A 27,970-nucleotide genomic window follows, 5' to 3' on the forward strand; every position below is an offset into this window, starting at 1 on the left:
TAAAAAATTAGAGTATATGTCATCTTTCTCTATGTATATTCTAATTTTTGGACGGAAAAAGTCATTAATGTCTCAAAAATATGACTGATGATATCTAAATACGACTTATAATAATTTAAATATATTTATCTTTTTCTCATTAATAAATGAAGGTTCAATAGAAAAAGAGGTCAAACACGTACACCTTTCAAAGTTATTTTCCTTTTTTATTTTTGTACTTTATTTTGACCTTAATTTCAAATTTTAATCCTTAAACTTCAATTTTATATATCGTTTAAACATAAAATACTAATTTTAAAGTTCATTATCCTCAGTTAGAAACGTCATTAAAGATAAGTTAAAAAATGTAATTTGACATGTCCTATGTTGTCATTCATAAATGTTGGTTCTTATTTTTAAGGAGTTCATTATCTAAACGTATGATTTTTTCAATAATTAATATATGATTTTTTTCAATAATTTCATTATCTTATATTTTATGTATCATCATAAGTTAAAGAGCTTCTAAGCTAAAAAGATATATTGAATATTTATTAAACATGTAATAAGTTGAAAAATAATTTTAAGATAGTTTGATCAGCTTATACGAATAAGCTTTTAATATTTACTAGTGAATTTATTTACGCTTAGCGCGATGACAAGACTTAGTCAATTTTTATTATTTTTGAAATTTTTAGATATATTGGAGTTGCTAAATCTGAGGAAGTACAACTATTTTATTACTTTGTTAAATCCGAAATTCGACCCGAAGAAAGATCCGATCTCGCTATGGGTAGCGGGAGGACCCGGTTGCTCATCCTTCACAGGATTGGTGTACGAAGTAGGTACGTGAATATTTAAGTTATATACATCGATAATATAAAAGATCATGTCGTCTCGATGAGAGTGTGTTACTTTATAATTCAAAGTTATATATATATATATATATATATATATATATATATATTATATGTAACATGCTTTCGTTCATAGTCTAGAGGTTATTTGTATACAAATTTGGTTATCATTGTTATACATTTTTAGAGCCAATCAATCAACTTATATTATTATTTGTAACGATGTTTTTGTCAACTTTTAAAATCAATTTGTTTTTAAATGTATGTGCGGAAAAGCTTTGGTATAGGGGTAAATTTTATTCGCACCGAATATTTATATCAATTCAATACATGCATGTCATGTGTTTAAATTTATTATTCATTTTATTTAGGGAAAATACCCAAGTACCCCTCAACCTATGCCCGAAATTCCAGAGACACACTTATACCATACTAAAGTCCTATTACCTCACTGAACTTATTTTATATGTAATTTTCTAACCATTTTTAGCCCACAAGATAGTGCCACGTAAGCTAAAAAGGGGTAAAAAATTATTAATAAAATAAGTTCAGGAGGGTAATAGGACCTTAGTATAGTATAAGTGTATCTCTGAGATTTCGGGCATAGGTTGAGGGGGTACTTAGGCATTATCCCTTTTATTTAACTTTAATTAGTTAACATATGATTTTACTTCATTAAATCACATAATAATAAAAATACATTTATTTGATATAAATATCTGATGAGGATAAATTATGGGTAACTTATATTTGGAGAAATTTAATTTTTGAATTCGATTCTATATTTAGGTCCATTAGCTTTTGGACAAAAGGCATACAATGGAAGCCTACCATTTCTTGTTTCAAGACCATATTCATGGACTAAGGTGATATAAAATAGTTTTTTTTTCTTCGTATGTTTGTCAAATTTATACTATCAAATTAATCGATTCCTTGAACTTTGTAGTTTGCGAGAATAATTTTCTTAGATGAGCCTTTAAATACTGGGTTCTTATATGCAACAACTTCAACGGGACACAATTACACTGATCTACAAGCATGCGATCAAGTCTATAACAATATACTTGACTATAATAACAGAGTTTTCTTTTTCGAAACTAATATTCATGTTATGCTACTATAATGTACCTTCTCTATTGCAAGATCTCGTTATAACAACTAAAAATTATCTAAACAAACAGTATCGCTATAAAGATGTTTGACTGTAATATGAAGTTATAATCATCCTCATCACCTCATTACTCGTGCTCTGTTTATTATTATTCCTTCCAATTTTCTGAACCTTGAAGCCTTTAACTGGTCCAACTAATTTGAATTCGTGTCGATATATCCACCAAGAGGGTTAAAGCCTCCTTGTTGAAAGGTTCTTCATTCCCAAGGATCGGATCCAATTACTTTATGCTTTAATTTGCTATCGTTGATTATTAGCTATATACTTCCTCCGTCCCATTTTATATGTCATCCCTTTCTATAAGTAGCTGAACTACAATACTTGTCATTTTATGAAATTTATATGCATAAAGCATCATATTTTGCCTATTATGTATTCATCATTTATTATAATGTTGACTCAAGAAAACATTAAATAAAGGTAAAATAGTAAAATTACATTATTTCTTTAACAAGTGCAAAGTAAACGAATGACATATGAGTGACATTTCTAACCAAAACCATCTTATGTTATGAAAAATGCAGGAAAAGAGCCATTAATCAACCTTAAGGTTAATTTTATATATATATATATATATATATATTCCTTTCTTTTTCGTTCAATTTCAACATATAATATATCATGAACCGAAGAAAATATTATTTTTATTTGATGGCAATATCCTTTTTGAGGGCTATTCACTTGGAAATCCAAAAACATTCCCTGAAGAAAACAATTATAAAATTCCTTTCTCTCGTGGTATGGGGCTAATATCCGACGAACTTTATAAGGTTTATTCAATCTCCCTTCATATATATATATAGATAGATAGATAGATAGATAGATAGATGAACTTTGTATTGTTCAAATATGGTTTAACTTGAATCTTGTTGTATCAGTCGTTAAAATGGACTTGCAAAGGCGAGTACCAAAGTACAAAATCTATTCGTAAATTATGTTCACAAAACTTAAAAATATTCAAGGAGGTAAGATTTGCGTACCTTCTATATTGATTTTTAACTTAGGTTATGTCTTTTAACACTCTTGTAATGTAACTTTGTAGCTTGTGAGTGGTATATGTGATGAACAAATACTAGAGCCTTGTGGAACATACTCTGAAGAACCAAAGAAGATCTCTTGAAGAGAATTTAATCTTTTTAACTCGTGATGACTTTACCTATCGAAGAATAAGTCGTGTAAGTCCTTACATCAAAGTATGAATGGTAGTCGATAACTTTATATTTTGAAACTGACTCTGATTAACGTACAATACACAATGAGAGGGGCATGGTATATATATACATATTATAAATGTAGGATAATTATATAGTTTCTTGATTTGTAGGTTGATAAACACAATCTATCAGCTTATTGGGCAAATGACCCAAAAGTTCAAGAGGCTCTCCATGTTAGAAAGGTATTTTACTTTAGATACTGTATCCATGCTTGTATCGTAAATATTGCTTAGAGCTATCGTGCAAGATATTGAAATAAAAATTTCGTTTTTCTTTGACTAGGGAACTATAAAAAGAACATGGGCAAGATGTAGGGCAAGTATTGGGGATAAAAGTTATGCAATTACTTTCATGAATAGTATACCTTACCATGCAAACCTTAGTAAAAAAGGTTATCGATCACTTATATACAGGTTTGATACTTTCATTCAATGGTTCTTTACGTTGTGGTTTAAGCGCTCAAGATTTAGATGAAACTAATGGAACAAATCGAAGTATTTTGTTTGAGCAGTGGCGATCATGAAATGGTTGTTCCTTTTCAATCGACACAAGCATGGATAAAGTATTTAAATTATTCGATTATTGATGATTGGCGTCCGTGGATGGTTGATGAACAAGTTGGAGGGTACGGCTTCACTTCCCTGAATTTTCGTCAAATTATACGATTGTTTAAATAATTTAAATTATACATCTTTAATTTACAGTTACACAAGGTCTTACTCTAATCATATGGCATATGCAACCGTAAAGGTAATAATTTTGTATTTTTTTAAAAAAAAAGTTCTATATTTTCAATCTAAATAGTGAAAATGTTGTTTTATGCTCCCATTTGTCAAATGTTTTTGCCCTAAAATTAGGGAGGAGGGCATACAGCTCCAGAGGATAGACCTGAAGAGAGTTTTTACATGTTTAAAAGATGGATATCTCAACAACCTTTGTAATCTTTTGTAATAAGTTCAATATGCCCTTTGAATTATCTTGAGAGTATAATCGGTTTTGTTCTGTTTTAGTTGTCATGTTTATTAAAAAGTTTATGGGGTTGTGTTTATATTAAAAATAGTCGTTAGTTTTAGAAAATCAAGATGTAATTAGTTTCACTTTTATCCTTGGTTAATAAATGTGGAAAGAGATTAGTGCGTTAAAAAAAAGAATAGTATTGAAATACAAGAACACAGGTACATTTGAGAGATATTTTATATACAATCGCTTGTATCATCATTATTTAAAATATAATTATAATTACATTAAATTATCTTTAACGTGAAAGTAAAGAAAAAGAAAAGGAGTTTATGAATTTGTTAGGGCAACTAAGAGTGTCGTAGTGAACAATGAAGACGGAGATGAAAAATATATTAGTTGATGTTTTCTATATGCCTTAGTTTTGGTAGATAAATTTATTATATATATTCGTTGATGGTGAAAGATCACGCAAATTAATTAAAATGCGTAAAGTTGATTTGGACACTAAGAAAACTCCATGTTGTGTGACTAAATTCTTTTACCCCAAACAAAAAAGAGTGAATACACTCTGATACGTATAAAAATATCTCTATAAAATTAAAATAGTTTTCAAATGCTTTTAGACATTTTCACAATATTTATACAATAGTATACATATAAATAGCTATACATATCAAAATGCTTTTATTTACGGTCCTTCGTACAATCAAATATGATGAAATTTGAACTTCAAATCATAAATTTGAAGTTGATCTAAAAGCACAGGCTTGATTTTGAGAGGCTAATAATTAAATAGTTTCAAAGTTGGTTATATTTTAAATAAGACCCTTAAAATTGGTACCCATATTAATTTATTTTTAGTATTAGTCTTTAAAAATGATTGGAGGAATTAATAAGTAAAACAAAGTCAAAATTAGGTATATTTTTCTTTAGATACATTGTATACAAGTAAAAATACATGTATATAGCTCTATTATTCACCTTTCTCCCTCACCTCTTCTTTTCTTCCTTATTTAACTGTATTTCAGAATGCATGTGGAATATATTATCTCAAATACATGTCTTTAGTGTAATTCACGTGTATCTGAAATACACATGTAACATATTCTCTGTTCCCTTTCTCTATTTATCTATATTTTAGAGCGTGTTTGATATTAAATATACGTATATTCAGGTGTATCTCGTTTGATATCTGATATGAAATTATGAATTAATGAGACAAAATGTAATTAAGTTAAAACTATAGAAAAAATTAATACATATAATATAAATATTTGAGTAAATAGATAATTTATCCAAATAAAATTATAACGAAATAATGTTGACAAATAAAAATAAACGGACCGAGTATCACTTCAAGAGTAAGAAAATTAGTCTCCTTGACTAACCAACCCGTTTACACCGGGTGGACCCGTAAAAGCCCAAATTTAGTAATTTAAAATTTTTTTGATGGAAGCTTCATTAAAACCCTTGTTCTTCGATAAACCTAGCCCCTCTTTTTGCCTCGCCTCCATTGCTGCATTTGGGGTATTGTGATGCTTTATGCATCTCTCTTCTCTGAAAAACTTGTAAAGATTGCTTTTTGAGCTTCTGGAAAATGCTTGAAGTTTACAGAAGCAGTTCAGTTGAGTGGAAACCGTCGCCGGTGGTAGCTTTAGCTACTAGCGTCGATGATTCTCAGGTCGCCGCTGCTCGAGAGGATGGTTCTCTTGAGATTTGGCTTGTTTCACCTGGCTCCAATGGATGGCACTGTCAACTCGTATGAATACATTTTTTTTTTGATTTAGTATGTGCTTTTTTATGGGATTAAATTGAGCTAAAAGATAGTGATTATTTATCTAAGCAATATCAACTAGCTTGGAATTGAGAAATTAGGGTTGATTTTAGCAAGATTGAGTTTTTTTTTTAAGAAAAAAATTGTAAGTAGCTTAGAGTGTGCCCGGATGTATTTTGAATCAAATTGGTTTAAATGGAGCGAATTGGATAGTGATGATTTATGTAGTAGATCTCACTAGCTTGGGATTGAGATATTAGGGTCGTTTTCTGTTATCAAAATTGTAATTAGGGTAGTTAACAAGATTGAGTTTTTTTTAAAAAAAAATTGAAAATAGGTTAGAATGTGTGCACGGACTAGGTGTATTTGGAATCAAATGTGTTATATGGAGCAAAATAGATAGTAATTGTTTATATAATTGACCTCAACTAGCTCGCGATTGAGATATTAGGGTCCTTTTCAATTATTAAAATTGGAATTTGGGTAGTTGTTAACAAGATTGATTTTTTTTTTGAAGTAGAATAGCTTAGAATGTGTGCAGGTACTGGGTGTATTTGGAATCAAATGGGTTTAGAAGGAGCAAAATAGATGGTGATAATTCATATGAGCAATCTCAACAAGTTTGGGATTGAGATATTAGGGTCACTGTTAACAAGATTGAGTTTTTCTTTTAATGCGTGTGCAGATAATACATGGAAATCCTAATTCAAGGGTTTCCTCGTTAGTTTGGTATCAGTCAGGATCGAGAAAATTACCTGCAGGCCGGTTATTTTCATCCAGCATTGATGGATCAGTTTACGAGTGGGATCTTTTCGATTTGACTCAGAAGGTACGTCCACAAAATTTAGCAACATCTGTTGTCGTTGCTGTACATCATCTACTTCTTACTTTGTGGTCGTTAGAAATTAGAGCCTACTCTAGCTAGTGAATTGATGTACTAAGTGCATGTATATATATTGATTGACGAAATGGAATGAACTAGCTAAGCAACTATACTCATTTGAGGGGTGGCTGGTGTATGATATGATCTGTGATTTCTCATCCTTTAAAGGTATACTTAGTTTAGCAGTGGTGTGAAATGGACCTGAACTGGGTTTAATGGTATGGAGGATTCATGTAACAGAAGTTTGTAATTGAGGCATGGTTGGTTGATGTATGAATGGGTGGAAATGCAATCAACAAGATGAAATGTTTGACTGCTTCTTCTGTTGACATAGAAAATAAGGTAAGTTGACCCACCACATAAAAGGAATTTGACATTTTGTCACGGTGATTCTCATTATACAAAATTATATGATCTTATCTATTTCTTTTCCTCTGCCAATATTCTACTCCCTAAGTTCTAATTTATATGAGTTAGTTTGACTTGACACGGATTTTAAGAAAGAAAGGAGAACTTTTGAATCTTGTGGTCTAAAATAAATCCTAGATATTTGTGTAGCTAGAAATCATTTCATTAGGGGTAAAAAGGGCATTTTAAAGTTAAATTGTTACTAAATTTAGTAATGTATCATTCTTTTTGGGACTTTCTAACAAAGAAAGTAAGTCATAAAGTGGGACAGTAGTATTGTTTTTGAAGTGCACAAATTAGTGGATTTCCTTCAAGCTGTTTGTGAAAAAGCTACCTTTAGATTCCATTTTTATGGTGTTAAGAGACCCAAAGAGATGAAACCCTCTGATATTTTTTTTTTCTTTAATGAGTAGAACATAGTCAGAAATGACAATTACTTTTGGTAAATGCTTACCAGCTGCATAATGTTATAAGCTATTGTTTTAGCTGTATCTGTGTAATATACTTTGCTGTTCCAGTGTCTTGCATGAATTTGGCATAAAATAAGTCTTTTGGCTGTGTGATTGGGGATTTGGGTCTTCTCAGGTCAATGTACTTCAACATCCATCCATTTTCTTCCGTGTGGTCTTATATTTGGTTTTGATAAGTTGAGTAATGTTGTTGTTTCTATGGTTGCTGGCAGGCTGTGCTCGATTCTATTGGTGTTTCAATATGGCAGATGGCTGTGGAGCCCTGCAATAATGCACAGCTTCATCAGAATCCTCCAAAGAAGTATGAGAATGGCCATGTTAGTTTTACAAGTGGTGTTAGTAGCGATAGTGAGAGCAGTGACGGGGAAGAGGATGATGACTCAGTTGTTCTTCACGTGGATGATGTTAATGAAAATGGTCGAATTGCATTTGCTTGTGATGATGGTCGTGTTCGTATCTGCGCTATTTCGGATGAGATGAATTTGTCTTACGAAAGATTGTTTCCTAAGGTCAATGGTGAGACAGCTGCCTCTTAGGGTCATAGCGCAAATATCTGATTGTTGCTTTGAGAATTTCATAGCTAAGATTTGTATAATTACAGGGCGTACGTTGAGTGTCACTTGGAGTTCTGATGCAAAGAGGATATATTCTGGTAGTAGTGACGGGTATGTTCTATTTTGAACTTGGCTATGTGGTCTAGATTAACTTATTGATTTCTGATGAAAACTGAATTGAGGCATAACGTTGGCGAAAGAATGGCTATTGATTCTTCATGGTGTGTTCACTGTGAAAATTCTGAGTGGAGGTTGTTTCTTTGCAGGTTTATAAGATGTTGGGATGCCAAGCTTGCATATGAAATCTACAGGATAACAGTGGGTCTTGGAGGTTTGGGTAGCGGATCTGATCTATGCATATGGTCATTACTTGCATTGAGGTGAAGATCGAATTCACAACCCCCCCGCACACACACACACACAATCTTCTTGTATTTTCTATGATTTTCCATTTTCATAATGCTTCCAACTCCATCCTGCTGTTTGCAGATGTGGTACCCTGGTTAGTGCAGATAGTAGTGGGAGTGTTCAATTCTGGGACTCCCGGCATGGAACTCTTCTACAGTCACATTCCAGTCATAAGGGTGATGTGAATGCTTTAGCAGCATCTCCCAGCCATAGTAGTGTATTTTCTGCTGGTTCTGATGGTCAGGTACATAAACAACACTCCCTATCCGAAGAAAATACTCTATTGGGGTTCATGTCATTTGTGCTCAATCCACTAGGATCTCATTGAACCTGTTCTTGTTTACCAAGATATCGATGAGCTAACTGATAATATGCCAAATGAAGTTCCATGTTTATGCATTCTGTAGATAATGCTAAGTTAATAGTTGAAGCTAGCAAGGTTGCGGAGTTTGAGCAATGGAAAAACGCATTAGGGATTAAGTGTGTTAGTATAACTGTATAAGTAGAAGATATAGAATATGGAAAAGGATTTTAAAATACCGTTCTACTTTCTTCTATTAGCTAAGTTTATCCCTATGCCCCTGTCGTTACCTAAGTATGCAAGCACAGATGCCCCTATTTTGGATAGAATTCCCCCAACCAAATAAAAACACCCAATTTCCCTTGAACTCCACTATTTAACCCGACCCAACCCACTAAACTAAATAACCAATATAAAATTAAACTCAATTATATACTCCCCTCTTCCAAACTTTATATAATTGTTGTTTTTCTTTTCTTATTTTTTTTTAAAAATTTGGTGAAAAAGCAAAAGCAGGGATTGTGTGTATCGGCGTTGTGCTATTATAAATGCACTTTGCTCGAAAGTGTTCTCTGCAAAATTGACTTTTGGGGAAGATGGGCAGTTGAGTTTCATCTGTTGACTGGAAATTTTCAACAATCATTTTCCCCACATCTTTGGTTCCAACTGTTTTCTCAAATCTGTGTCCATCAATTTGCTATTCTCAAATGTCCACAGCTTTTCGAGAAAAAATTTCTTCTCATTATTTGGTATGACCATGCCCTGTGATGGTAAATAATTGCATAATCATTTTGAGTGAATAAGTTAATTTGTATCTGTTATCTTCTTTGATTTATATGAAATTTCTCATCCATAATTGCTTAGAGAACTCAATATAAGCTTTGCTTTTACAGCTGCTAATGTTTTGCTACTGCTTTTAGGTTATACTTTATAAGCTCGCAGCCAATGAGGTGGGGTCTCACAATGGAGACATTTCTTCTGTAGTCGTGAAGCAATGGGTTTATGTTAGTCATGTGAGGGCCCATACACATGATGTAAGAGCCTTGGCAGTTGCTGTACCCATTGCTCATGAAGGTCCGTTATTTAGTTGTGGCTTGCTCACCGAAAATGATGTTGAAATCTTTGTTCTGTTTAAATTTTGGATTTAAGACATCCCTTTATTCTGGGTTTGTTTTACTTATTGTTTAACTCTCTTTATCAGAACCCATAGTCGAACAGAAGACAAAGAAGCGGCGCTTTAAGGAGAAGGCCCTTGAGTTTAGTTATCATAAATGGGCACATTTTGGTGTGCCGATGCTTATCTCAGGTGGTGATGACACTAAACTTTTTGCATACTCTGCAAAGGAATTCACCAAATTTTCTCCACATGATATTTGTCCCTCACCTCAGAGACCACCCATACAAATTGCAGTAAATACAACCTTCAGTCAGGTTTCTTTACTCTTGGTCCAGGCTTCGTACTGGATAGATATTTTTTGTGTTGGTGTGAAAAACGGGGTTGTGTCTGACAGCTGCGGGCCATCTGGTGGGGCTGCGAGGACAGATCTAGTGGCTCGTGTTAAGTGCAAAACTTCGAGGAAGATCACATGCAGTGCAATTTCTCCTTCAGGTGTACTGTTTGCTTATTCTGACCATGTAAGACCCTGCCTTTTTGAACTTAAGAAGAGTGGCGCTGGCAAGAGTGCATGGACTGTCAGCAAAAGGAAGCTCCCTTCGGGACTTCCATTTGCCCATTCAATTGAATTCAGTGCAGATTCTTCTCGAATGATTATATCTGGGTGTGACAGAAGGATCTATGTAAGTAATTCTGTTGTCCAATTTATTTTCTGTAGTTTTAAGTATAAATGTGTCTCATCTTTTAAAGGCAGGGTGATAGTTCATGATGTATGTTTTATGTTACAATCACTTCTGAGCTGTGAGTAAATGACAACTTCTCTGAATATCTTAGGGAGTTTATAGTCGATAAAGTTTGTAATAACGTCGAAACCTTTTAATCAAGAGTCACTATTTTAGAACTACACCAACTTAAAGAACTACAGTGGTCAGAGCTTCTCTCTTTCACATATTTTATGTCACCTAGTCTCCATTTACGTGTATGGAAATATTGTTTTTTATTCATCTTTTTGTAATCAATACTGTTTAAGTGGACATGCTTTGCACGCGTGTCTCACTTTGATTAATAGTAAATGTATATAAAAGGAGCAAATTGTCTTGTGTACACTATCTTATTAGATAATTTTTTTAAAAAAATAACGTTAAACTTTTGAGATAAGAAGTGTCGCATGATGTGTATGTATATATCAATAAATATGTAGGAACAAAGATATGTATTAGATAGACCTCGGAGATTATAACCAAAAGGCTCTTAACCTTTCTTTGCCTTCTACAACAAGAAGTAACACTATTTGTGGCTTGAATGATTGTGAATCAACAAATCTAGGGGAAAACAAGGAAATTATTAGATCATTAATTACACATCAATTAATCTTGTTTAACTTCAACATATGTAATTATAACAGATTATAGAAATTAGAGAACTGTTGAGTATAGTCTAAAGGAGGTTTTTTTTTAAAAAAAAATCTCATCAGTGAAATTATTTTATAGATAGATGCACTTTTCTAATGTTAATAGGGTTTTAAGTTTTATTTGCCACCAAAATCCGCAAATAGTATTTATTAATAATTCTATTTTTTAAAAATGAATTAAAGGAAATAATTAGATATTTATGACTTTTCATGTTGGTACTGCTGTTTATTTATGATTATATTATATTATATCCCTAATGAAAGATAATTGAAAGCCTTTTTTTTAATTTTTCTTTTCTGTGGCTTTAAATAATCGAAATTCTGTTATAAGTATAACAGCAAATAGTGACTTCAGAAACTTGTTTAATAGCATTAGGACATCTTAGTGACTTCATCCATGCATATAGTCTCTGACAATTGTCTTCTCTTCTAGGTGGTTGATGCAGTAAGCTTGGAACTAGTTCATGTTTTTACCCCTCGGCATAAAGATCAACGCGAAGAATTTCCACCAAATGAACCTCCCGTTACGAGAATGTTCACTAGTGCAGATGGGAAATGGTTAGGTGCTGTAAACTGCTCTGGAGATGTGTATATATTTAATCTAGATAAACAGAGGTACGGGCTTTTGATCAGACATGTCTCTAGTGTCTGATCTATCTTAAATTTCTCCATTGTGGCTATCTTATGGTTTGCTCCATAAGTTTCTAGGTTTCATTATGACCAATAGAGATTTTTTTATATGGTCAAAATTCTTCTATCATGTTCTTGGCATTGAAAACATGTAATACATCGTTTCCAGCATTGCACGCTTATCTATTGAGTGGAACTCCCATTTCCCACCTGATAACTTGAGCTGTCAAGTCAGTTCAATATCTTTGTGGGACCTTTATCTTGTATTTCCTATTGGGGGCTCTGACTGAATTTTATTGTGTAACAGGCAACATTGGTTTATATCAAGATTGAATGGTTCTCCCGTTACAGCTGGTGGCTTTACTCCTAGAAATAGCAATGTGCTTATAGTATCCACATCTTCGAACCAGGTATATGCCTTTGATGTTGAAGCAAAACAACTAGGAGAATGGTCCAACCGGAATACATTCTCTCTGCCGGGAAGATTTCAAGAATTTCCTGGAGAAGTGATTGGGCTTTCTTTTGCTCCTTCTACTAATTCATCATCTGTCATTGTCTACAGTTCAAGGTATGTCTTTTGCAGTTTTTGCCAAAGCTGTTTTTGAGGTTTTGTTACTCTTGGTTTTCTGCTGTCTTATCTGGTTGAATTCATTTGGTGGCATCTTAGTGTAGGTTTGTTTTAGTGTGCATTAGTTTATACTGGCCTTTACTAGATAGGGTCCATTAGGAAATGGCACCTCTTTTAGAGAATGGTAAATAACATAGAACACGGGTTGGCCTCTTAATTAGAGCTAAGTAATAAAGAAATGGACTTAGAATACTAAAAATTTTCTTTTATTTGCACCTAGGCACATCAACGCACATCAGAAGTAGTAGTCATCAACACATGTGATATGCTGCGGATTGATGTGGTTCAGTCATTATAGCTGATGAGATTGTTTAAAGTAATTTACTTGCTGAAAGTTCTCTCTCTCTTTCTTTTTTTGGCTGTGTTAAGAAACATAATTCCTTATCTGCATGACTGCACCTGAGGGTGTGCCTAGTGGAATGAAGTGGAAGGACCATGCGGTCTCATCTTCACATCCAATGTAGTAAAAAGTACTAGGTAGGCATAGTTACTGGGTCCCTGTGTTGGTGGAAGGTACAGGTACCCCATGGAATAGCTGAGGTCGACACGAACTGGGGCTGACACCACATCATAAAAAAGAAAGAAATCGAATTCCTTATCCAACCTAATGCTGGTCCAAGTCATTCTTAGAAGCGCTCAATTGAACATACAACTAAATATGAAGGAACATCCTATTGCTTTAATATTTTGTGGTGATTTATAGTGCATAAGCACTGTATGCTTCAGTATGTGTACATTTCAGTGGCCCAACAGAAATTTTGTTGACCAAGAACTATCCTGTTCCTGCATATTCTGTCTCAGTTTGTTGGATCTTTCTCGACTTATCCATCTGTTTAACTTCAAAAAACTTAGTTGCATTATGATTAACATTTTATGGCTTTATTATGTAGGGCAATGTGCTTGATTGACTTTGGGTTGCCAGTTGGTGATGACGACGACACTGATTTAGCTAATAGTCAAGATTTAGCTTTAAAGAAGCTACATAATAGTTCTCCTGCAAATGGGACGTTAAAGCGCAAGTTGAAAGGGAACGACTTAGATTTGAAACAAATCGGTAGAAAGAATTTTGAATTCTGTGCTTTCAGGGATCCTGTTTTATTTGTTGGACATCTTTCGAAAACTTCCACCTTGATCATAGACAAACCTTGGATTCAAGTGGTTAAAACTCTTGATGCTCAACCAGTTCACAGACGTATTTTTGGGACATAACTCTTGTCACAGTTTTTGTTACACAGCTTACTAGGGAATGTTTCGTTGGGAGTATTCAACCCCTTTTCACTCAATAGATTCTTCTTTGTTGTTAGTTGGAGTTTTGGTGCAGAAACGTTTGAAATCAATTCTCAAGTTTCAGTATAGCTTCACTTCATCTGCAGGAGTTCTATGGTAATCGCGTGGACCTGTAAATATAACTTGTGAGCTTTACAAAGTGTTCGTTAGCTTCTTCAGATATCGACTGAAGTTTTCATGTATCAATTGCTTCTTCCAAGTTTCTGTAGCAAATCAGTTTTGCCCCTTGAAACAAACATTTTGATCTGCAATGTTAAAAGTCATTTTCTTTTATTGTGAAGGTAGTGGGTACGTAGTCTGATTCCTACCTAGATTGTTTTCGTCTTTTCGATTTCATTTCTTGGAGCAAACCTTATTATTAGTTATTACAGATGAATTATTTTGTTACATGCAAAATGTCATTTTCTTACTGTGAAATATCTTGGGAGTTTTTGAGGTGTCAGTCATATATTCCATAAACTTTGTTTGGCCAAAAGATAATCCTGTCATTGTGGACAATCAGTAGTGATCACAAGGTTCAAAAATTAACACAGTACTTGTGCAAGTTGAATGATTCTTCACATTCTCTTTGATTCAGATGCGGATTCAAAATTTAAATAAATTATTGACTTGAAAGGCTAAAGGTTAGAGGAGACGTTGATTCATTATTTTCAACGTCAGTCTTCTTTAAATAGAGGTCACAGATATAAAAAGTCCTTGATAAAGAGAGTTTTTCCTTGTAAAATAGTGAATATCGTTAACAAGTAAAATTTGAAAAAGATACTTGTTAAATTGTGTTAGGTGACTTTCTCGTATATATTGAGTAGATTTCTCTATCTTTTATCAACGCCAATCCAACTAATTTGAGATTGAGGTATTATTTCAAGCTGATTTGACTAATGAAGTATCTTGGTGTGTTTTAGTACGCAAAACATGCAGCTTTTTTACGAAATATATAAACACTTGAATTATAATATGTTCAATGGAGCATCGAATATATGATAAAATAATTAAATGAATAGTATCGAATAAGATAATTTTCAGGTGCCCAGATGTTCAACCAAAACAAATTATATAATTCCAATATCTCGATGAAATTTATTGACAAATTTAACGATAGATATATATGTTGAAAATTGAAACATTTGAACGTATCTTAGTGTAAATTAAACGTGCACGTGTGGGCACAAATAATTGGACACAAAACAAATTGAAAGATTGTGTGGAAGTAATTGCTAGGCCTAACTCTACATATATTTCTAAATTTTTTCAATTTTCTTAACATAATATGGACAAAATTTTATGTCTGGAATCTTTTGACTTTAATGGATTATTATTGCATTATTATTATTATTATTTTGTTATCGTTATTGTTCTCTCCTTCGATTATTATATAGTTTAGTATTATTTTGGTTGTTGTATCGTTTTTATATTTGTGTTTTAAATATTTTATATTTATTTAGATGTATAGACGAGATCTCTTTATTTTCAAACACAATAAGTTTGAGACAAATTTAAATATCCCTTTTATTTCATAATGTTAGTAGGGACAAAGGGCACATGCATGCAACCAAAAAGATTTTTTTAAAAAAATATAATACTCCGACCTAACTACTATACTGATAAAAAATAATAAGTAATCGATAAAATAATTGAGATGATATAGATTTATCTGATCTTTATCTTTATGGAGAAAAAAAAAGTGCAATAATACTATAATTGCATTATTCTCTTCCAATAAAACATTCCACTTATGCAATAATCCAATTATATTCTATGATGATAATATTAGTAATAAAAATTAATTAAAGTGGAGTATGAAATTAGGGAAAATTGTCAGCACTTAGGAACAATAGCTGGAAAGTTTTGTTTTTTTTTCCCCTAAAACTATATATGTCACTCTCCAAGATATGGATGGCAATTCTAAGGATCATATGACCAATAAAGATTTGGACAAAATCAATAATTGGACAAAATATTTTTTATATTATATAGTTTTTTTTAATATATATATATATAGATGACATTTATAGTGTGTAGCTGTCATGATAGAAGGTGGGATTGTACCTTTCTGGTCCCTTTTTGGTAGAAAATGAGACTTAAAATGGATCAATCTTTATCATTCATTTTGTCTTTGTTACATTATATAGAAGATAACATTACATAGTCATAAAGAAACGGAATCAAAATTTGAAATTTACGTATCGAAATTTTAGAGTTATTAGGCACTAATACATTTTTTTAAAAAAATCTAAATATAAGGTCAGAAGTAAATTTATTCGACGATCTAGTATCTCTAAATATTTTGTACTATTATACCTCAATTTACATTTAACCATGGTAAATTAATAAAGTTTAGTGTAAATATCGGATGTAAATTAATATTTATGCTTGAGTTTCACAAAAGAATGTTGTGATTCTTAAATAAGGTACATTATCATATGTTCAGATATTTAATTAAAACAGATCATATAATTTGAACGTTTCGATGAAATTTATTGACAAATTTAACGATAAGAAGTTCTTTCATTTCTTCATGATGGCTATTTTTCAAATGCAACTTTTGAAAGGAATAGGTTTATACAAGTATTCCTTGATAATTTGAACCATAAAACATAAAAAAAAAATCATTTTGTGGTGGTGGGTTGGTGAATGGTGATGGTGGGGTAGAAGAATTATTTTTACTAACTCTAATTAAATTAATTAATTAATTATCTCATTTAAAATAAAGAAATTTTCATGAATGGTAATGAAATGATTAGGATTTCACTCGGGTTCGAGCTACTGAGAATGAAAGAAAACCTCTTGAAAGCATAACTCCCAAAAATGAGTCTACAATATTGCGAATCAGGAGTTCAATTTTAGTCAGACCCTAATACGCATACTGAACACCAAACGTGAAATCAAAAAAATTGAAAAAAAAAAAGAGTAAAACTTCAAATTTCAAAAAAAAAAAACACAGAATTTTCTTATTCTGTTTTCAAATTTATACTTTGAGGTTGTTTCCCACTACATAGACACAAAAAGACAACTAGAAGAAGGATTAAAAAAAACAAATTGTCCAGTTTTTATCCTCTCTTTCTTCCCTTCAAAACACCTGCAATATGAACAAAGTCAAATAATTTATTTTAAACAACAATATTTAATTGAAACTTATCTTTATTTTAAACCTAGATTGCTCAGACTTTTCAAAATATCATCGAGTGTGTGTCAGATCTTCCAATAGTGATGCTTTTCTTTTTTGAGGATTTGATACTGGTGAGACAGTTTTCATTTTAGAGTCCGAAAAACATAGATATTACCCTAAGTTGCTCGGACTCTTCATAAATGTCTATCACATGCATGAACATAGTTCTTTGAGAATTCAATCAAGCAACAATTTTTTTTTCTTCCAAAAATGTCATTGGATGTGTGTTGGATCCTTCAAAAAAATGCATCTTATGGAGGATACACACAGGCGCGACAGTAATAAGGAGAGTCTACGCAACATATATTGCTCAAACTCATCAAAAAAATGTCGTTGGGTGCGTATCTGATCCTCTAAAAGTGCGTGTGGTGCTTTTTTTTGGAGGGTTCAACACAGATACAACAATTTATTTGAAGAATTAACTACATTCACGCACCAGATTTCTCAGATGAAGCTTTCCCATTCACAGTTGTTTTCAAGAAACCAAAATGTTTCCCCAGAACAGATTTACCCTGAAAAAACGAATAAACAATGAACAAGCCATGACAGTAGAAAAGCAAAGAAGACGAACAGAAGAAAGAAATACCTTCGAATATGTTCCCGAGTTGCCTGCTACTTGTTCCATGTAAGTAGTATCGTTATAAAAACCCGTGTTATCCTGAAAACACAAGTGACAGTTGTAAATGACCATAATTCATACGATGTGAGTGTTGAGACATAATATAATTAAAGTCATCAGACGGCGTGCTTTTTTCTAACAGCTTGATCACACTCTGCTACATCACCTCCTTCATTTAGTCATTTTCTTTAGGCTATGAATACACGAGGTAAACGTCAATGCCTATCCCCCACCCCACCCACCACCACAAGAAAAAATTTGGCAAAGGGTCGAAAAGTCTAAAGCGAAGCATGGTACACAAAGCATCCCATGCTAGTAGTGTCTAGGGAAGAGTCGGGCACCACAAGGGGTGTGATGTAGACAACCTACCCTAATGCTTCATTAGTGTTTGCTTCCACGGCTCGAACCCATGACTAACTTTACCATTAGGGTAAAAAGAGTCTAAAGAAATGAAATTCAAAGATACAAAATTGAACTTACCTTGTGGAAATTCGATACAGGAGAACTAGCAGTGTCATCAAGATAAAGATTGTGTTTTTTTCCACTCTGCTCTTTCATTTTCCTTTTCTGTTTCTCCTTTGTATTTTCAGTCTCAGAAGTATATAAGAAGTTTCCATTTTCTTCACAACAGAATTCTCTATCCTCATGGAAATTGTTATGTGGTGGACCAGATGAAGCATCAGAAACCATCGACAAATCTTCATCTGCATATGCTGATTTTCCCCTACCATCATAAATACTTCTCTCCGTAACTCCATTGAATTGATCCGAAGAATATGAGAATTCATCAAAGTACATTGTCCATCCAGATTCACACTCACTAGTACATCCAGAACCTGATATGTCCATCAAGATTTCAGCGTTGTTACTTAAACGAAAAGCAGAAGGCTATTTATGACAGAAGAGAAGGTAGTACTTTAATAAAGGAAGAATTAAAAGACTAATATTGGATGAATTCTCTTTGTTGGTAGTCTATTTATAAGTGGAGAGAGGAGAAGAGTAAGAGGTATAATAGAACCAACCAAACTTAGTACACTCAAATAGTAGACTAGTTTTGTCCCTATGCTTTGTCTGTTACCTTTTCTTTCTTTTTTTCCTCAAAATTGTAAAGAATATCAAAAGTTGCCAGTTGGCTTAGTCATGGGGTAGGGAAATAGAGAAATGAATCATGGCCAATGGCAATTGATACTGCTAACACAAGGCGACACCTCAATCTCAAGCAAGTTGCAGTCAATCATATGAAGGCATATTATATAAACAAACACTCAAACTTGGCTTCGGCTGACAAGTTAACACACTAACTTTGAGTACGCACATTTCGATACCTCAACTCACCTTCGTTATGCAAGTTAAACACTCAAACATACAAAGACACCTCAAAAGTTTGTGTGTCATATCACCGTCAGGAGTGAGGACGAGTTGGAGTGTTAGTTGTCAGTTAAGATGTCTAGAAGTGCACTTTCTAAGTTGGAGGGTTTACTTGCTAGTTGAGGCCAAGTTTGAGTGATTGTATATGTATTATACCGCGTATGAATTATTACTATCCATGACATACATTTAAAAGCCCGTCAACACGTGTCTAAGTGAGCACATCGTGATGTATTCTATATTGTGAGGTTTCGTTACAATTACCTCAGCTGTCAACTTGCAGCAAACTACTCCTCTTCATCTACCGGCAATCTGAGCAAACTCCTACTATAATACCATATATGAAGCATATTCATGGACCACATATTTGCTGACATAAGAGGACCATTTAGAAACAAAATCTCTTGGCTCCATTGTTTTCTTAATTGGCCATGATTGGATGCACAGGTCTTTGATAGGCTTATCAGTTTGTCCTAGTCTGCTTGACTTTAGAGAATCTCCTAGTAATGCTACAAGACCATAGATGCCACTTCTTGAAAATTAATGCATATGGTCCATCATTAAATCACAATATGATAAGTCATTATTGGGATACCAATCGAGTTTAATTTCTATACGTTGACAGAGTAATATCTTCTATACATTACAAGGTCACTAGTTGAACAGCAAGACAATGTTCAACATTACACTGTCAGTGGATACAAATTAAATCCGTACTAATATCATCTGCTAGCTCCTAGTGTGAAGTCACAATGTTTCCCCTTTTAACAAGATTACTATAACAAGTTAAGAAGAAGATACTATAACAGGAAATTCAGCACAATCACTGCAGACTTCAGGTGGAAAAAAATCACCATTCACATGTAAGGAGAGAAATGAAAAGGTGTCATAATTAATTGTTCTTTATTAGGAGGGGGGAAAGTTGCCCATATAAGGCCAAATTTATGGTATGAAAACATTTAATTGACTGATCATGGGGTTGCTGTAGGGTATCCTTTATGACTCATTTGGTCCCTTAGCTTAATATATATGCACATGCACTCTGCTGGCGCGGGCGGAGTCACAGTGATAGGTACGGATTTGACAGAACTCAATAGTTTTAGTCGAAATCCGTACTCAAACCATGTAATTACGCTAAATGAAAACGGATTGTATGTATATAACAGTGCGATTTTGGTGTTAGAAATTAATATTCGAATGAAAACTTTGAAGTTTACTGATACATGAAAAATACTCATTATTTGATTGATCAAACCTGCAGATGGTGTTTTTCTCCTATTATACACTCAATCATTTTTGACAAAGACATTTGTGGCTCTATCACAGAATGATTGCTAGAATTTGTATTTGTAGGGTATCCCATGGATTATGAAATATAGGTAGAAAACAAGAGAAGAGCTAAAGTTTAGATTTTTGACATGACAGAAATAGCATATAGTTTGAGAAAGGAAACAACTGACTATTACACGATGCGATTTTTGTACTACCAAACAATTAGACATCAATTCCAAACTAATTGAAGTCGATAGTATGAATCCCTTTGTCTATATTTGAGAAGTCGGCTATATGAATCCCCTGTATCTGTTACTCTCAGTTTATGCTTTAGTTCATGGAAATTGTAGAGTCACATATTAAAGCTTTGGGAAAATATTGAAGGGCACCATAAAACTATCCTTTAAAACCACTAGTCCACTATCCTCTTATAGGACAGTTGGAAATAGAGAGAAGGAAATTGATATATTTGACCAATCTATGATAAGACCAAGGATATGACGTTAGATAAATCAGTATGTAGGTCGAGGATTTAAGGTAAAAGGTAGTAAGTAGTCGAGCATTGTTTAAATTCACTTATCAATAGTATTATTAGTAATCCTTCTAATATTGTTTTCTTTGATTTTACTTGCATGTTTTCTTTGCTTCATTTATCGTACTATTTGTGGTTTCTACTGTTTTTTTCTCTATTATTGTCTATATGTTTCTTTTGCGCCAAAAGTCTATCGGAAACCGACTTTCTATCTTCACAAGGTGGGGGGTATGGTTTATGTACGCATCACCCTCCTCAAACCCCACTTGTGGAATTATACTTGGTTTGATGTTGTAACCATGGTGTCTGGACCAGCTTGCCCGCACCTCGACTAATTTCACGAGATACCTGAAGTATAATTACTTTTCTAATCCTCCTTCACCAAGAGATTCTGAAATCCAATTTGTTCTCAAGGAGTCTCACCAAGTATTTTCTTTTTTGGCAACTAAAAAGAGCCACAAAGTGAAAATATCCCCACATAGGACTTTTCGTGGCAACCTGAGGGTCACAGAAAATAGTCTCGTCCCTAAAAAGTATCTGCTGCGACCAGTAAAAAGACCCGCATGAAGTTTCTTTCATGGTGACATTAGTTGCCCACAAATAACGAATAAATAGCCACAAGAATACGCGAAATAATGTTCAAAAGAGGCTGCGACTAATAAGTTGACATTCGCAAGGCTACTACCTTTACGCAAAAAGCATAGTTCATGATTCTAGATTTGACAGCATTTTCATTTACAGTTAATATAAAAGTGCAAGAGGATCAAGGGGGAGGAGAGAAACCGTCTTTCAGAAGACTGGGCGAGACATCTACTGACGAATTTACAAGTTGTTTGAATTCCAATGAGAAGTTAAGTCGCATTGGTGAAATTAATGAATAAGAAGCCACTTCTGTAAGGAAACTGACTTGATTGACTGAGAGCACAGCATACTCCAACTTGTGCTTTGGCTTGAAAAAATCAACCCTAACAGATGAAAACAACAGTTTCAGCAAAACAGAAGGTAAATATTCAGAAAAATAAGCGAAGAGGAATTACAGCTATGCTTAGCTTATCGTGTAACATCACGGAGTTGCAAAGACTAAGCGAACACAATATACATTCTCTATGTTGGCAAGTAATCACAAATTACATGATGCTTCAATATGGGCTACTATATAATAGCAAGTTGTCACATTGTATGTGACAAGTTTCTTTAATAGCTGATACTCACCAAAATGCAAGTGTTGGAAAGAAAAGAGAGAACCTGACAAAATAAAGCATATGCAATTGATACATTATATATTCAGTCAAGTTTAAGCTAAGAGAAAACAATATGATAATCAGTAGAAACCAAAGATAACCGTCACCAAGTATAATCAAACAATAGGACTATCATCTGTGAAAAAGCCACAAACATAGGCAAACTAATAGGGCAGGGTAGGGAGGGGATACAAGCCCCTAATATTAAAATTAAACTTTTACACTTCAACATTTAATAAGTTCATAAAGATATATTTTGAGAAAATTTAGTAGTTGCCTTCTCTTTACTGCTTAACATTCACATGGTAACCTTAACTATGTAAGTTGGCTCTCCACTATCAGACCCCAAGCATCATCACTCACTGTAATCGAATGCCATTGTGCTCTCAGCCACTAGCTAGAATTTTTGAATCACACTGTTCAGCTGATTAAACCAATACTTTTACGTGGATCAAGAAAACAATTACTCCCTATACTTCATTTCATGTGTCTACTTTGACTTTGACTTGGAGGAGTTTAAGCAAGCAAGGGAGACTTATGAATCTTGTGGTCCTAAACTAAAGATGTATATAATGTGACAAAATGTCCTTAGAATCTTGTGGCCTTAAATATGCAATGTGAAATGTTGGAATTAAAGAGTTACTAAATATAGAAAGTGACATTCTTTTCAAAACAAACTAAAAAGGAAAATAAGTCACATAAGTTGAAAACTTGAAACAAAGAGAGTACAAATTACTGATACGGTTAAATATCTTCATATGCATATGACTTTTTTATTAGAGTATCCAATACAGCCTTTGAACTCCTAAAACTCTGAAAATATGGAAATTTAGCTGTTTGTTTTTTCCCATAGACATTCACATGAAGAAAAACAAGTAAGGTCCTTAAGAGAAACTCTACAAGGGGCCAAGAAGTTGAGTATATAACTATCCAAATTTATAGAGTGCCAGCACATCCAGGACCAACATCAAAATCAATAGAGTATTTCTTCTCTCTCATTTGGACTATCTCCTCTTTATAAGGTACATTGACATGTCCTGAAGTAAAAATTACTCCTTAAACACCGAGAGCTACAAAGCTATGCAGCCAGTAAATATAAACATGATATGCATAACCAGCAACCATAAAATATGTTGTATAAAAATAACTTAAACATGTTGAACTTATTCAACTCACTTCAGTGCTACAGAAATCATATGATCATCAAAATGTTGACAGCATTGACAGGTAACTTTAAACAGAGTTGCTATGTGTTGCATGTAGAATTAAGCAAGGCTAAGCATGTAGTTACTAAAATACACTGGTGGAGCATGCAAACAATAAGCATTTGAGAACTAAAAGAGCTCTACCTCAAGGACATTGCAAAAATTTGAAAAAGTTCCTTCACCCAACAAAATTTTGGAGTAAATAAAGATATTAGATAGATTTAGTAATCAGGACTGACACACTTGGGGGCCTCTAGCAAAGCTCGAGGCTTAGAAGAAATCCATGAGATAAAGGGGCTTTGGTCATGAAATGTGAGCTTATCCTTGAACTATGACAAAAATGGTAGGACAGTAGCCTATTTCCTCCACCAATATAGATGCTTAATAATCTAAAGTTGTCAAGCTTGTTGACAAACCAAATGCCAAAGCCGAGGGGAGGAAGGGACAATCATAAAGAATATTTTCTGAGGTTCTGCTAAAAAAAAATTCACTTTGGTACATCTCCAAATTGCTACATCAAATTACTTGGTGTTTTTAAAATAAGATAAATTTGAAGAATTTATTGCTTCACCATTCCTTAAACATGTCAGTTTTTACACTAAAAGTCCATGTTTTAGCCAACCCAACAACACTGTCAAAACAGAGGGGGAATAATAGAATGATACCTCAATAAATATTTGGCATACTAGTATTCTTGTATCATTTACTCACTAGGCCTGCTAAAGGTATAACTTCTGGTTCTGAAACGACTTACTAGCCTTATTAAGCTAGGTTATACTTATAAATGACCTTGAGCAGCCATTTATTAGGACAACATATCTGTCCTGACACCTTTTCCCACCTTCCATGAGAACCCCTTAATACCCCTTTGAAACCACTTACTAGCTTTCTTAAGCTAGGTTATTAGCATCCTTAAGCAGCCCTTTATGAGGACAAAATGCCTGTCCCAAGACCTCCCCTCATCCCCTAAGAGAAACCCCGCATCATGCCTTAGGAATAAGAACAGAAATAAAAAGAGGCCATATTCGTCAAAGAAAAGAGCAATTAAAAAAAATAACAGCAAAGCTGACAATCAGAAAAAGAAAAAGAACAGCAAAGCTAGTATATTGAGTAGGACAAGAAGTAATTTTTAAGTTCAATTTCAACTTGTGATCTTTCAAACAAGCATTTCAGATTTTAGATTTCAGCATCAATATAGTAGGTTTACTTTTGTTTTAGATGTAAATCTTGCGTCCACCATTTAGTATGTGCCACTTGATTGTTACAATTAAATCAATTGCTTATTTCATACTCCAGTTATCTTGCAAAAATAATTAAAATTGAACATCCTTTTTTTAAACTCTTGACCCAATTTGATTATTCCTATTAAAATGCTGGAGTAGGTAGAACAACCTGAACAGAGAAAATTTAAACCCTTTCTCTCGAACATCCCTAAATTTAAACTACTTTGTCAAAACAACTTAATCCTCTTCAAATTATGTATTTTAAAACAACCCTTTCTCTCAACAAAAATCCTAAGATGAAAACTAAACACATATAACCCTTTCTCTCGGCAAAAATCTTATGATGATAACTAAACACAAATTCACATGTCATATGATGCAGCCTGATGAAATTTCAAAAGAGCGGTATGCACTGTGCAGCAGTCCCCTTCTATCTTCTTTATTTGTATTAGTACAAGTTCCTTATAAATGGTAAGAAACAATAAGAGTGTTCTATTTCTACATTTCTAATTCTTACTTCTCTTTCTATTTTGTTCTTGCATTTGCTCACTAATTCATCACTTCATAAAGTGTTCTTATAGCTAAACACAGTCACTAAGAATGCATTCACTAATAACAAAAAGAACACATTAAGTAACAGCTTATCAGAAAAAGGAAAACAACATGTAGATGAACTCAAAGAGGGAATCCAGCATAATTAGCTACCTGCGTTTCAATTTCAGCAACATTGCCATTTGAAGACTCCCCCTTTTTAATCCATGCAAAGCTATTATCCCTCTGCTTCAACATTTTTCGCACATCATACCTTCTGGAACTCCCATATGACTTGCCACCATACACCCTGACACTCGATCTCCCATGACCATACCTTCTATCAGTCAATAATAAACCCCCAAGATCTCCCTCAATCGTCCTATTCAAACCGGCTTCTGAATCTATCAGTACATCTTTGCTCTTATCACTATTTGCACAAAATGCACCTCTCACTCTCGCCTTCTCATTAGCTCTTTCTTTCACATCAACTGAAATCTCCTCCTTTTCTGCATTTCGTTCTTGTCCTGATAGCTCTGCACTGTCTGCTTTATCACTAACTTTTCTAACCCTATTAACCATCTTTCTCCCGCTATGTTTCTTTCCCCTATACCAAACTCTATGTTTCTTCCCTGCGGTTTTCCCATCTACCTTGATTTCTTCTTCCTCCTCCACCGTGCAAACAGTAGCCACTTCTTCAACCTCCTCATTATCACCAAATGCACTTTTCACTCTCACCTTCTCATTAGTTCTTTCTTTCACATCAACTGAAACCTTCTCCTTTTCTGCATTACATTCTCGGACTGATTGCTCCACACTGTTTGCTTTATCGCTCACTTCTTCAACTCTATCACCAATCTTTCTCCAGCTGGGTTTCTTTCCCTTAAAACCAACTCTATGTTTCTTCCCTGAGATTTCCCTATCTACCTTGTTTTCTTCTACCACCTTCACTGTGCAAACAATAGCCACTTCTTCGGCCTCCTTAGCACTGTATGCACGAAATGCACCACTCACTGTTACCTTCTCTTTAGTTCTTTCTTTCAAATCAACTAAAACTTTCTCCTTTTCTGCATTGCATTCTTGTCCTAATTGCTCCACACTGTCTGCTTTATCGCTCACTTCTCCAACCCTATCAACCATCTGTTTACTGCTATTTTTCTTTCCCCTATATGCACCTCTCACTCTCACCTTCTCATGAGTTCTTTCTTTCACATCAACTGGAACCACCTCTTTCCCTGCGTTATGTTTTTGTCCTGATTGCTCCACACTGTCTGCTTTATTGCTCGCTTCTCCAACCCTATTACCCACCTCTCTCCAGCTATTATTGTTTACCCTAAACCCAACACCACAATTCTGCCCCGCGATTTCCCTATCTACCTTGTTTTCTCCTACAACCTCCACCGCGCAAACAGAAGCCACCTCCTTATCACTGTAAGCATGAAATGCACCACTCAATCTCACCTTCTCATTAGTTCTTTCTATCATATCAACTGTAACCTTCTCCTTCCATATATTATGTTTTCGTCTTGATTGCTCCACACTGTCTGCTTGATCACTAACTTCTCCAATCCTAACACCCATCTTTCTACCACCATTTTTCTTTCCCCTATTTCCAACTCCACAATTCTGCCCTGTGATTTCCCTATCTACCTTGTTTTCTCCTACAACCTCCACCGTGCAAGCAGAAGCCACCTCCTTATCACCATAAGCACGAAATGCACCTCCCACTCTCACCTTCTCAGTCACATCAACTAAAACCTTCTCCTTCCCTGCATTCTGTTTTTGTCCTGATTGCTCCGCATTCCAGCTATTTTTCTTCCCCCTATACCCAACTCTAAATTCCCCCCCTGCAATTTCCCTATCAATTTTCTTCCCCCTATACCCAACTCTAAATTCCCCCCCTGCAATTTCCATATCAACATTACTTTCTCCTACAACCTCCACCATGCAAACAGTAGCCACTTCTTCAACCTCCTGATTCCCGCTATTCCACTTACATTTACCCTTAGATGATTCTTTTCCACCCCTTCCCGCACTCACCACAGCCATCAATTCTTCCTCCTCCACATCAATCATCGTAACCTTAGCCATATCTCCTGATCCATCTCTTTCAACCCTAGCTCCCCTCTTCCTAAAACAGCCAATTTTCTCTTTTCCCCTTACTCTATCAACACCTTCTTCAACCACTGAACCATTCATCCTAACCTCCTTCAACTTGGGTTCCTTAGCAATCAACCCCACCTCACGCCAACCTTTCCCACTATGATTTTCACGCTTTTGCAGATTCTTACCAACTGAACCTCGACTATAAGCACACCCATTTACAATGCGATTTTCATGATTCCGAAGAACTGGGTATTTTTCCTTTTCCTCACTTTCCAGTTTCTCCTTTTCTTCCTGCTCCTTCCTTTCTTTCTCTTTAAGCCATCGTTCTTTCAGCTCAGCTATGGTAACGTAATTCGAAGGTAGAGAAGGGTACTTTACACGATCAATTCCAGCCATTGATGATCAAAACTCCCTGAGCAAAATCAACAAGAATATCGCTGAAGCTTCAAGCTCTTCACATGGTGGATGAAAACAAAAATGGCGAAAAAGCTGTTGAACTGTAGAATCACCTTAGAGTGTTTCTGCAATTTAACTGATGAAACTTTGTTTTTTTTTTCTTTTTCCGAAAAAGACGAACGAGACGTGACACGTTTGTATAAGAGGCGGAGTATATATAAATTACTTTACGATATATATGAATTACTTTTATAATAACCAG

The 27,970-nt window shown here is 34.2% G+C and overlaps 3 protein-coding genes, 1 non-coding gene and 1 pseudogene across 5 annotated transcripts; 3 read left to right on the forward strand and 2 right to left on the reverse strand.

Annotated features, from left to right (window-relative positions):
• The first annotated feature begins 16 nt into the window (after nucleotides 1-16).
• On the forward strand, nucleotides 17-4,162 carry LOC109119109 (serine carboxypeptidase-like 11; annotated as a pseudogene).
• A 1,460-nt stretch (nucleotides 4,163-5,622) lies between these two features.
• Nucleotides 5,623-14,329, forward strand: LOC101254771 (WD repeat-containing protein PCN). Its single transcript, XM_004252687.5, has 11 exons — nucleotides 5,623-5,940; nucleotides 6,641-6,784; nucleotides 7,929-8,232; nucleotides 8,318-8,381; nucleotides 8,537-8,650; nucleotides 8,760-8,922; nucleotides 9,900-10,053; nucleotides 10,181-10,776; nucleotides 11,938-12,119; nucleotides 12,442-12,702; nucleotides 13,653-14,329. The coding sequence occupies exons 1-11, from the start codon at nucleotides 5,779-5,781 to the stop codon at nucleotides 13,969-13,971; spliced, it is 2,463 nt and encodes an 820-aa protein (XP_004252735.1). The 5' UTR covers nucleotides 5,623-5,778; the 3' UTR covers nucleotides 13,972-14,329.
• LOC112940543 (small nucleolar RNA snoR135) lies at nucleotides 9,489-9,635 on the forward strand. Its single transcript, XR_003244876.1, has one exon. It is a non-coding gene; the product is annotated as a small nucleolar RNA snoR135 (small nucleolar RNA).
• Nucleotides 14,330-16,969: 2,640 nt separating the features above from the next.
• LOC101255075 (protein SOB FIVE-LIKE 5-like) lies at nucleotides 16,970-18,872 on the reverse strand. Its single transcript, XM_010316299.4, has 4 exons — nucleotides 18,315-18,872; nucleotides 17,802-17,873; nucleotides 17,652-17,727; nucleotides 16,970-17,125 (listed from the first exon to the last, which is right to left on the reverse strand). Exons 1-4 carry the CDS (start codon nucleotides 18,681-18,683, stop codon nucleotides 17,097-17,099), a joined length of 546 nt encoding a protein of 181 aa, XP_010314601.1. The 5' UTR covers nucleotides 18,684-18,872; the 3' UTR covers nucleotides 16,970-17,096.
• LOC101254285 (uncharacterized) lies at nucleotides 18,590-27,947 on the reverse strand. Of its 2 annotated transcripts, XR_011213512.1 has the most exons (3): nucleotides 25,381-27,947; nucleotides 21,914-21,971; nucleotides 18,590-18,670 (listed from the first exon to the last, which is right to left on the reverse strand). XR_011213512.1 is itself a non-coding variant. In XM_010316301.4 (2 exons), exons 1-2 carry the CDS (start codon nucleotides 27,706-27,708, stop codon nucleotides 21,966-21,968), a joined length of 2,334 nt encoding a protein of 777 aa, XP_010314603.1. In that variant the 5' UTR covers nucleotides 27,709-27,947; the 3' UTR covers nucleotides 21,640-21,965. The 2 variants fall into 2 exon arrangements, 1 of the variants encoding a protein (XP_010314603.1); XM_010316301.4 differs by lacking the exon at nucleotides 18,590-18,670 and having other exon boundaries at nucleotides 21,640-21,971.
• Between the last annotated feature and the right edge of the window lie 23 nt (nucleotides 27,948-27,970).

The sequence above is a fragment of the Solanum lycopersicum genome, chromosome 12 (genome assembly GCF_036512215.1).
Source record: "Solanum lycopersicum chromosome 12, SLM_r2.1".
In the NCBI taxonomy this organism is placed as follows: domain Eukaryota; kingdom Viridiplantae; phylum Streptophyta; class Magnoliopsida; order Solanales; family Solanaceae; genus Solanum; species Solanum lycopersicum.

Excerpts from the sequence above, each read along its gene's own strand:
- LOC101254771 (XM_004252687.5), top strand. The coding sequence starts at position 5,779 with ATGCTTGAAGTTTACAGAAGCAGTTCAGTTGAGTGGAAACCGTCGCCG. Across the intron at positions 8,382-8,536 it reads TATTCTGGTAGTAGTGACGG|GTTTATAAGATGTTGGGATG; the intron begins GTATGTTCTATT and ends GTTTCTTTGCAG. Across the intron at positions 12,120-12,441 it reads TTTAATCTAGATAAACAGAG|GCAACATTGGTTTATATCAA; the intron begins GTACGGGCTTTT and ends ATTGTGTAACAG.
- LOC101254285 (XM_010316301.4), bottom strand. The coding sequence starts at position 27,708 with ATGGCTGGAATTGATCGTGTAAAGTACCCTTCTCTACCTTCGAATTAC.
- LOC101255075 (XM_010316299.4), bottom strand. The coding sequence starts at position 18,683 with ATGGACATATCAGGTTCTGGATGTACTAGTGAGTGTGAATCTGGATGG. Across the intron at positions 17,728-17,801 it reads ACTCGGGAACATATTCGAAG|GGTAAATCTGTTCTGGGGAA; the intron begins GTATTTCTTTCT and ends TCGTTTTTTCAG. Across the intron at positions 17,126-17,651 it reads AGCTTCATCTGAGAAATCTG|GTGTTTTGAAGGGAAGAAAG; the intron begins GTGCGTGAATGT and ends TTCATATTGCAG.